Source organism: Pongo abelii, chromosome 5 (genome assembly GCF_028885655.2).
Source record: "Pongo abelii isolate AG06213 chromosome 5, NHGRI_mPonAbe1-v2.0_pri, whole genome shotgun sequence".
In the NCBI taxonomy this organism is placed as follows: Eukaryota; Metazoa; Chordata; class Mammalia; order Primates; family Hominidae; genus Pongo; species Pongo abelii.
This window is the reverse complement of record NC_071990.2, coordinates 13,894,361-13,905,378: the sequence shown is the minus strand read 5'-3', so window position 1 is coordinate 13,905,378 and position 11,018 is coordinate 13,894,361. Positions and strand designations below refer to the sequence as shown.

The following is an 11,018-nucleotide window of genomic DNA, read 5'->3' as shown; positions in this document are numbered from 1 at the left end:
AGCTCGATGGGAGGAGTAAGTTCCAGTATTCTATAACACTGTAGGATGACCCTAGTTAACAATAGATTATATAGTTTTAAATAGCTAGAAGGAGGATAGTGAATGTTCCCAACAAAAAAAATGAAAAATGTGTGAGATGGCTATGCTAATTAGCCTGATCTGATCAGGATACATTATATGTATCAAAACACCACTATATAACTACATATGTACAATTATATTTCAATTTAAAAAATTTTAAAAATACAGACTATAAAAAAGAATTGCTAAAGACTCCCAAAGCTATGTCTTCAGGCCAGACCTCTTATCTGAGGTAATAAGAATGTAAATGTAATGTGAATGTGAATGTACAAAGAAACTTTCCTTACACTTCATGGGAAAAACAAGATCTACAATCACCTACTGTCAGAGCATATTCTTTTCTCCTGTGAAATTCCAACCCTCTCAATTTAAAGTGTTAATATGTTACAAATCTAATAAACTGTTAATTAAAATGCTTGTGACTTTTCAGTTAATTGATGTTTTAATTAAATCGAGGTTTAACCACTTTTAAAAATACATTAGCACAGATCCCTACTTAGTATACACAGTGTTCAGGATGTAATTTAATTTTTGATTCTTTTATTCATAAGCTTAAAGCACTTTCATGTCAGAACCATAAATGTCTGTACACTGAGTATATGCAGATTTGGAGTATACCATAGCATGAAATGATATCAGGAACTGGGTTGAATCTGTATTACCTCCAGGACTCATTTGGAATTTACTCAAATTTCAACATTTATTCACATTTTTTAAATCTCTTTTACACAAAAGTAAATGTGTAAGGAAAGACCCAATACTAAGCCTATAGTTCCTCACAAAGGAGTAAAAATTCATAAAGGGTATTGAAGTAGAGAGAATACTTTAATAAAAGGGCAAAGATGTAGAAAGCACACAAAACTCTAACTTGGAGAGCAAATGGTTAAACTCTTTCGGGGACCATACCAAGACTCTCACAGGTTTTGAGTAAAGCTCTGGAATAATATGTGGTGTTTCTATGGCATTTCCAAGGAATCAAGGCAAGTGGAGGTATTTTTTACCAAGAAGAGTAGGCAAAAAGAGCAAGTCTCAAAAAATGCAGAAACACATAAAATTGTAGTTTGCTTGCATTATACTCTCTCAAATTAACTCATTTGCATCTCATCTGTATCTCATGAACTATAAATATGAGCTGCTCCAGAGCTCATATTCATAATGGCTATATCAGTTTGCCTATCAATACCAGGATTCATTTAGCTTTGGGACTACCTGGTTGACATACTAAGAAATTTCTTCAAGGTGTCTTCGAAGCCTAGTATCTGTTTACAATCTGGCAAATACACATCACTTTCAGGTCTCTTGGCAGATATGCATGAGTTCACTCTGTAAGTTATGACCAATACAGGTAACTGCTTTCTTTAAGCTGATTCTTTGCTCATTTACATAAACATTTCAGAAGTGAATGAAACCATTATTCTTGCCAATTCACTAATTATCATAAGCACAAAACTGCTGCATATTCCCAAATTATTTCTACTTTGCCTAACAATGGTCATAGTAAGATGCCATGTAATTTTTAAAATTTTCCCAGATCATACAAGGTAAGTGATTTCCCAACTAAATTGGATGCTATTTTGTTGAGTAGTTAGGCAAAAACCTGGAAATGAAATCAAACAAACTAAAACCGAAGAATTTATTTATAAAGACGATATTTTTATTTCATCTCCCCTAATTCTTCTCCCCTGCTTTAAAATAAATACATAAATAAAATAAAATAAAATAAAAAACTATGAAGGCCTTTTAGAAGTGTGATGGGTTAGGTCCCCTTTGTTGGAAAGTTCTGAAGTCTTCACGGGCATGATAAAGGCATTAGCTGAACCAACATTTCTCAACTTTCATTTTTGCTGTTATCTAAAGCTAACAGGTGCAAAGTCATAACTGAATTTTAACCATAAGTCAGAGAAATCAAACTTCTAAATTAGGAAATAATAACAATTTAATAGACAAAACAGAATCACAGTGAATAAAATATTAAAGCATTATCTTTTTTTCATTCAATAGCATGAAGAGTTTTCTGGCGTCATACAAAGATTGCTCTTTAAAGCCAAATTAACTAGAAAAAAGACTGCCACAATACACGGAGACACAAGTTTATCACTGTAGACATTATACAGATAAGCAAAACACATCGTACCCATGTCCAGAGCTTTCTAGAAATCTCATTATATTAAACTCACCAATTTATTCAATGTTACATTTCAAACAAAACGAACATTTTTTAAAAAAAACCTTATAAATATATAAATCCAAACCACAAAACATCTTCTAAACATGGTATTTACTCTAAACACAAATGGATTTCTGGAAATTGCATCACAATGCTATCTAATCTAGATTTTATGAAATCATAAATGTATTTAGCTGTATCTTGGGGCTTAAATTCACTGGACCATATCCCATGTATACTATTCTCATCCTACTTACTTTGGGCATACATATTCCCAAAATTTAGTTTTACAATTAAAATCAAACTGCTAGTCCAGTTGGAATGGGTGCACTGTACCTGCATCACACAACAAAGATTTCATAACAAGTTAAAGTCGTCTTAGTAATGCCCCCTTTCTAAGAGTTACAAATATTTTAATGTTAATCATTAGTAATGGGTTTTAGAGACTAGAATGCTTTTTTAAATTTTTGCCTAGTTTCTGTGAACATTCTATTCTGCCAACTTGTAATCTGCTAAACAAATTCTCCTCAGAAATATATACATTCAACTTTCCCTACATCATGAAAAGAAGTTCATTAACTCAAATCACCTAGGTTATGCTTGTATTCAAAATAAACTGTGTAAGAACTTGAATCCATTCCAAAACCAACTCAAAAACAACAGGGATAGCAACATGTTAAGCTGCACTCTGCCCCTGCCATTTTACTTCCTTGAAGGGTCTTTTGAAGCAGGGCATCAGCTTTGCATGTCTCTTGCCCACCTGTTTGTCTAGACTACAACACAAAGTCTTGCACATAAACCTAAACCATCATATTTTGGTACAGCTCAGTACTGTACAGCAAAATACTTAGGTTCTCAGCACTTCAAACTGTGAGCTGAAGCATCTCATTAACTGTTTCTGGTTTTCATTGCCACAGTTCACCTCGAATTGTTCTAAGATTCAGTTAAGTAAATCCTAATAGAACCAAAAATATAATGGGGAAAAAAGTCTTTATGAATTTATAGCAACTAATTTAAATGGAACCTTTTCGGACAAGGCGTGAGGCTGATTGGGCAATGTGCTTTAAAAAAACCAAAACTAAGATGTTATAAGGAAAGACTCAAATGAAGGTTTTCATGAATAATAACCGCTGTATGAGACGTTCATTCTCCTCCATTCTTCTCAGATAAGACTGAGGAGACAGGAAAATAGACATGGAGGAAAGAGTGTATCTCAAGGACAAATGGCCACATTCTGCCATGAAGTTGACTGTGACGCAAATTCCTCAGTGCTTTTCATTGTCTTTAGTAATGTGGCAAAACAGGTATTCAGTTGAAACTACCCAAGGGAATGGAACCGAGTTTCCTCTTGGCAAGTGAGAATGCGCAGAGGAAACAAGTATCTCAACGGGATCGCTGACCACAGAGAGTGACTTAAGAGAGAAAACACCTGAAGACAATTCCAGGGTGTTCCAATACCAGGGGTATGGGGAGGGAAAGGAGTACACATCTTGTGTCTCAGAGCAACTTTCCTCTTGTGTCCAACTGCCATCATAGAACATCCATGAATACGAAAGGAGGGATCCCTGCTCTCCCTACAGCATAACATGCCGCACCCCTGCCGTCTGTCTGGCAGTGCTGAGAGAAACCCTGCCCTTTCTCTGGGAAGACTCACTGCTGTCAGTGCTCTGTGAAGGGTGAGCTTATACAATTTTGCTAACCCCTAAGTAGAAATGAACATTTTTACTTCCAGCCTACAGGAAAACCAATCAAGTCAACATATGGCCAAGGGCTTTGTTAATGTCATGGACACTAATCATAAAGAACATAAAGGAAAATAAATTATAAATTATCTAACTTCACACTCAAACAGGGCAATGTGTGTCCAATTTCTTATTTTGGATATCAGTTAAGAAGGAGGTGCCATACAGTCTAGAAATTCATGACAAACACACTGGCAAAAACCATACACCATAAGAATAACAAGGCTCGAAGGGACCAGGCTGACAAAGATGACCCCAAGGGTGACTTTCTTAGACACCAGTAAGTAGATTCCTAAGGGCAAGGAGCTGAAGTAGAGCAAACCTAGCAACCACACTAACACCCGGATGGATGTCTGAAACAGCAGGGACGTGCAGTTCCACACAGTCCAGTTGTGTGACACAGTGGTGACAGAGTCGAAACTCGCAGGCCTATAAAATTCTACCACAGGAGTGGAGCTCAGGGATGGGGAGCTCTCTCTTTGCACCTCCATGATGGTTATGACCAGGCAGTTGGAGGACGTGTGAGAAGGACTGACCAGAGAGGCCAGCCTCTTGGGGGTGAGCAGCAGCTCAGTGGGGTTCTCTGGCAGGCACTTCTTCCCTTTGCCTCCACAAGTCAAGTTTACAAGGATGTTGTTGTCATCGGGCAGGCTACTAACTTCATCATCTGGCAGGCACGTCTCAAACCTGCAGAAAGGACAGACAATGACACCTTGTGGGGAGTCCCCAAAGTCTATGATCTTGTAAAGGCATTTGGCACAAACCCTATGACAACACTCCAGCACTTTGGGTTTCCTCTGTTTCAGATTGTATCGATTGTAACAGATTTTGCACTCCAGCTCATCAGAGGCCTGAGACTCCGCAGTGTCTTCGAGAGGTTGACTGGCCATCTTGAATTATGTGTGCAATCTTATGCCAGGTGGGTCTTGTTGAAGAATGGCTTTGATTAAGGTGCCCCTCTGAATATCATATCACCCAAATCTGGCAGCGACGCAAAAAAGCAGGACAAGTAGTGAAAGAAACCAGAAATCTTCCAGGCATTTTCAACTTCTGCATATAACTCTGTCTCAAACGCATATTTATAAAGGCCACATGAAGGGTCTGTAAAGAAGAAAAGAGATTCTAATATAATGAACAGTTCACTGAAACGGTGTTTCTGAAAAGTGCTTTATGGAATTTTCTGAGCTTCAAGGATTAGAAGCAATAAACTTAAAAGGTTAAATCCCCTTCATCTTTTCACACGCTTCTGTCCCTAGAACAGAAAAGTGTTATCTCCATGCTTAGCTGTTTCAGTCAACAAGCATGATAGTGAAGAAAGAGTTAAGGATCCTAATGGGTGTAAAGGACGGTGTAGAGCTAGCTATGTGCTCTAGAACATACTTTAGTCTAGATACAAGAGATTTTCACCCTGAAACTTGTAACAAATTCTGGCCTCTGAAAACAGAATGGGACATGCATCAGAAACACAAAACTAATTCAGAGTATTGTTGGTGTAAATACGAGATGTCAATAGTGCTTAGGAATACACAAAAGGGAATATTAAGGACAAATGTTAAAAATGTGTTTTCAGAGGCTGCTTTGATAGAGATAAGAGCATATTTAAGTACAGCAGACTGTTCTTACCTTCTCAGTGTAAAGAAATCTGTTATATAAACGCCTTTATTGTTTGACTATTCCATTTCAATTTTTTTGTTTCAATACCAGTCTTGAAAACCACAGCTGTGCATATACATTCACTAAAGGAAGAATGAGACATGTAACACCCGATATAAGCATTATGAATAAGTCAAGTCTAAGTCCCAAGAAAGAGAAGTAAACACAGATAAAACATGCATAGCTATGTCTCTAGACATGAAGAAATCACTTGTGCATGGCTATGAAGAAATACTCAACATTCACTTACTCATCTACTTTATTTCATGCAAACTCTTTCTTTAGTAAAAGGAAAGTGTAATACAATCTACAGTCCTTACTATTACTATTACTATTACTGGTTATTACCAGCTTTGGACAAATGGCTGAAGGTTAATTTCATATGCACAGTCAGTTCTCAATTTTCAGTAGTAATGGAAGGGAGCAGTAATATAGAAAATCTCCAAATTATTTTTAATTAGCTTTAATATATGTAGTATTTTTGGTAGTTGATTCACCTTAAATTATGTTTGGCTTAGAAAAATATCAAAATGTATTTGATTTTCTGAGTACATCTCCAAGCAATAATAACAGAAAGCTGTCATAACAGTTCTGAGGGCAGAGAGTAACTGTGCTAGACATTTAAATTTGCTATGGATCATACTGCACTAACAGAGAAAGGCAGTGGGTAGCTGAATCTGGATAACTTTAAAAATCATGAATAGTTGACTTATTAATACATATTATCTTCATTTTAAGACTTTAATTTTTAATTGACTTCCTATTCTACAAGAATGTGTAATGGATAGCAGTGGCAAGAGGTATACTTGGTGGCAAAAAGAAGTCAATCTATAGAATCTCTGGTAGCCAAAAATGTAGGCAGGATTTTTTCAAATACAGTATATTTATGCCTGTATTTCAAAACTGCTACCACGAACCAAGCTCTATGTATCTAGCCTAACACAAAAAAAAGATATACAGACACAAACATCAACTCTTCTCTCTCCTTTCCTTCCTTGTGCCCTAATTTTCCTCATTCCTGATCCTGATCCCATTCAGGATACACATGCCCATGTCACTGCAAAACACGACTATGTCCTGCTCACAGTTCCACAAGGCTGGCGTTTTTTTTTCTTCCTGTGGGATGAACATCTTCAGGATGATGGCCAAAGAACAAGAAGGAGTTCTATCCTGGTCACCACACACAGTCCCAGCTCACTTCATGGGACAGTCCCCAGCCCTGGGCAGTTCACTGGTGATCCGCCACCTGGAAAGCTCCCATTCATTCCCTGCTGAGAACAAGGCTCTTACAACAGTACCCCCGGTAGCCACACACAGACTTCAGCCCACCCAAATGGAACATGTCATTTGTTCTTTGCAGCTACATGCCCACCCAGACGTAATGTTCTCCTGAATCCAGAGGTTAGGAAGCTGATGGTCCTAGTAGGGTTAGCAGCAGTGGCTGTCCCCATTGCCACAGAAAGGACTGAAGCATGTGAAGTCATGTGGAAAAAGGAAAAGAAAGTATGTAAACACATGCATAAAGACATCAGAAAAAAAAGAGTAAAACAGCCAGTGAAGATAACTAGGCAAAATTACATCTAGAAATTTTGCACAGAAAGCTAGAGTAGACACGTAAGTGTTTATGAATACGTGAGAACACATTAGAGCATCAGCATTTGACAGTCAGCAGGTCACATTCCTACTTTCTGCACCAAGCTTCCAACCATTAGAAGAGTAGCAGTAACACTTTATGTTGGGCCAGCCACAATTTCTAGCTGATAATTATGTGAACCTAAATTATTTCCTTGAAAATATTGAGCTATTATTTGAAACAAAGCTTTGTTTTGTCACAGAAATACTCTATCAGATTACTGAGTATGTTAAGATAGTGTTACGTGATTACAATGTTCATATTTATACAAATTTATATAAGGGACTTCTTGGTAACATGCAAAGAAAATACTCAATATTCAAATATCCAATAAAAAATATACCTACTCTAATTCCAAGGCCAGCTCTAGCAAACCTATTCCATCAGCAGGAAAGCCTTCATCAAGTCCTGCCTCTAAGAATGGCTCTTCTGGGCAAGACCAGGTGACAGCCTTGAGCTCTGGTAGCATCCCTGGAAATGCAGCCAACACAAGTATTTCTTCCTGGAATGGCAGAAAAGAGCATGGTGATTGTTCCTCTTGAAAAGCCAGGCTACCAACTGCTAGAGTTAAAAAAAAAAAAAAGTTTCATCTATCTTATTATGATTTTAAGATCCCTCAAAGAACTCGAATAATAACCAAAATTCTAAACCTTTCTAGGGTTATAATTAGTCAGAGTTGTTCTCTGCATCTCTAAAAGATACTCATTCCAGCCCATCTCCAATCTGCCTTCACTTCTGTCAAAAGCTGTGGACAACAACCATGATGCTCAGTGGAAGCCAGATCCAAAAGAGTAATACTGTATGAGTCCATTAATATAAAGTTCACAAACCAGGCAGAACCAAGCTGTAGCATTTAGGGGTGCAAGCTTAGGTGGTAAAGCTATGATGAAAAGTCTGGAGGTGATTAGACTACATGTCAGGTTTATTAGTCCATTCTCATGCTGCTAATAAAGACATACCCAAGACTGAGTAATTTATATAGAAAAAGAGGTTTCACGGACTTATAGTTCCACATGGCTGGGGAGGCCTCACAATCATGGCAGAAGGTGAAGGAGGAGCAAAGGCATGTCTTACATGGCGGCAGGCAAGAGAGAATGAATGCCAAGCAAAATGGGAAACCCCTTATAAAACCATCAGATCTTGTGAGAACTCACTATCATGAGAACAGTATAGGGGAAACTGCCTCCATGATTCAATTATCTCCACCTGGCCCTGCCCTTGACATGTGGGGATTATTACAATTTAAGGTCAAATTTGGGTGGAGATACACAGCCAAACCATATTATTCCACCTCTGGCCCCTCCCAAATCTCATGTCCTCACATTTCAAAACCAATCATGGCTTCCCAACAGTACCCCAATGTCTTAACTCATTTCAGCATTAACTCAAAAGTCCACAGTCCAAAGTCTCATCTGAGACAAGGCAAGTCCCGTCTGCCTGTGAGCCTGTAAAATCAAAAGCAAGTTAGTTACTTCCCAGATATAATGGGGGAACAGGCATTGGATAAATATACCCATTCCAAATGGGAGAAACTGGCCAAAACAAAGGGGCTACAGGCCCCATGCAGTCCAAAATCCAGCAGGGCAGCCAAATCTTTGACTCCATGTCTCACATCCAGGTCATGCTGATGCAACAGGTGGGTTCCCATGGTCTTCGACAGCTCTGCCCCTGTGGCTCTGTAGGGTACAGCCTCCCTCCTGGCTGCTTTCACAGGCTGGCATTGAATGTCTGCAGCTTTTCCAAATGCATGGTGCAAGCTGTCTGTGGATCTATCACTCTGGAGTCTGGAGGATGGTGGCCCTCTTCTCACAGCTCCACTAGGCAGTGCCCCAGTGGGGACTCGGTGTGGGGGCTCCAAGCCCACATTTCCCTTCCACACTGCCCTAGCAGAAGTTTTCCATGAGGGCTCCAACCCTGCAGCAAACCTCTGCCTGGATGTCCAGGCATTTCCATACATCCTCTGAAATCTAGGTGGAGATTCCCAAACCTCAATTCTTGACTTCTGTGTACCCACAGGCTCAATGCCACATGGAAGCTGCCAAGGTTTGGGGCTTGCACCCTCTGAAGTCATGGGCTGAGTTGTACACTGACCCCTTTCAGCCATGGCTAGGATGTAGGGCACCAAGTCCTGAGACTGCACAAAGCAGCAAGGCCCTAGGTCCGGCCCACAAAACCATTTTTTCTCTTAGCCCTCTGGGTCTGTGAATGGGAGGTGCTGCCATGAAGACTTCTGACATACAGAGACATTTTCCCCATTGTCTTGGCAATTAACATTTGGCTCCTCATTACTTATGCAAATTTCTGCAGCCAGCTTAAATTTCTCCTCAGGAAACGGGTTTTTCTTTTCTATTGCATCGTCAGGCTGCAAATTTTCTCAACTTTTATGCTCTGCTTTTTTTTCTTTTTTTCTTTTTTTTTTTGAGACGGAGTCTTGCTCTGTCGCCCAGGCTGGAGTGCAGTGGCACAATCTCGGCTCACTGCAAACTCCACCTCCTGGGTTCACACCATTCTCCTGCCTCAGCCTCCTGAGTAGCTGAGACTACAGGTGCATTCCACCATGCCCCGCTAATTTTTTTGTGTGTTTTTAGTAGAGATGGGGTTTCACCATGTTAGCCAGGATGGTCTCAATCTCCTGATCTTGTAATCCGCCCGCCTTGGCCTCCCAAAGTGCTGGGATTACAGGCATGAGCCACTGCGCCCAGCCGCTCTGCTTCCCTTTTAAACACAAATTCCAATTCCAAACCATATCTTTGTGAATACATAAAACTGAATGCTTTTAACAGCACCCAAATCACCTCTTGAATGCTTTGCTGCTTAGAAATTTCTTCCACCAGATACCCTAAATCATCTCTCTCAAGTTCAAAGTTCCACAGATCTCTAGGGCAGGGGCAAAATGCCGTCAGTCTCTTTGCTAAAACATAGCAAGAGTTACCTTTATTCCAGTTCTCAACAAGTTCCTCATCTCCATCTGAGACAACCTCAGCCTGGACCTTATTGTCCATATCATTTTGGTCAAAGGCATTCAAAGTCTCTAGGAAGTTCCATACTTCCCCACATCTTCCTGTCTTCTGAGCCCTCCAAGACTCTAGGAAGTTCCAAACTTGCCCACATTTTCCTGTCTTCTTCTGAGCCTTCCAAACTGTTCCAACCTCTGTCTGTTACCCAGTTCCAAAGTCACTTTCACGTTTTCAGGTATCCTTATAGCAGTACCCCACTCCCGGTATTAATTTACTGTGTTAGTTCATTCTTATGCTAATAAAGATATACCCAAGACTGAGTCATTTATAAAGAAAAAGAGGGTTAATGGACTCACAGTTTCACATGGCTGGAGAGGCCTCACAATCATGACAAAAGGCAAAAAAGGAGCAAAGGCACATCTTACATGGTGACAGGCAAGAGAGAATGAACGCCAAGTAAAATGGGAAACCCTTTATAAAACCATCAGATCTCATGAGAACTTACTATCATGAGAACAGTATGGGGGAAACTGCCCCCCATAATTCAATTATCTCCACCTGGCTCCACCCTTGATGTGGGAATTATTACAGTTCAAGGTGAGATTTGGGTGGGGACACAGAGCCAAATCATATTATCAGGACAGCTGATGCCTTGAAGGGAAGAAAGCACAGTGTCCAAGCAGATTTAGTGCAGGCTACAGAGTGGCTGACAATGCTCTCTTCTTGACCGGGGTGGTACTTACAAGTGTTCATTTTGTGCTACTCCATCACACAGTACCATTTTC

The 11,018-nt window shown here is 39.7% G+C and overlaps 1 protein-coding gene across 5 annotated transcripts in view; it reads right to left on the bottom strand.

Moving 5' to 3' along the window:
- Window positions 1-1,999: 1,999 nt before the first annotated feature.
- Window positions 2,000-11,018, bottom strand: part of RNF182 (ring finger protein 182) — a 56,195-nt gene continuing 47,176 nt past the window's right edge. For 2 of the 5 annotated variants that reach the window (XM_054557220.2, XM_024249200.3), the window contains 3 exons: window positions 7,624-7,778; window positions 5,614-5,726; window positions 2,000-5,091 (listed from right to left, as the gene is read on the bottom strand). In XM_054557220.2, coding sequence (XP_054413195.1) covers window positions 4,137-4,880 — 744 coding nt within the window. In that variant the 5' untranslated portion in view covers window positions 4,881-5,091; window positions 5,614-5,726; window positions 7,624-7,778 and the 3' untranslated portion in view covers window positions 2,000-4,136. Of the gene's footprint in view, window positions 5,092-5,613; window positions 5,727-6,728; window positions 6,912-7,623; window positions 7,779-11,018 lie in introns of all 5 variants that reach the window. The other 3 variants (XM_054557223.2, XM_054557224.2, XM_054557221.2) reach the window with 2 other exon arrangements.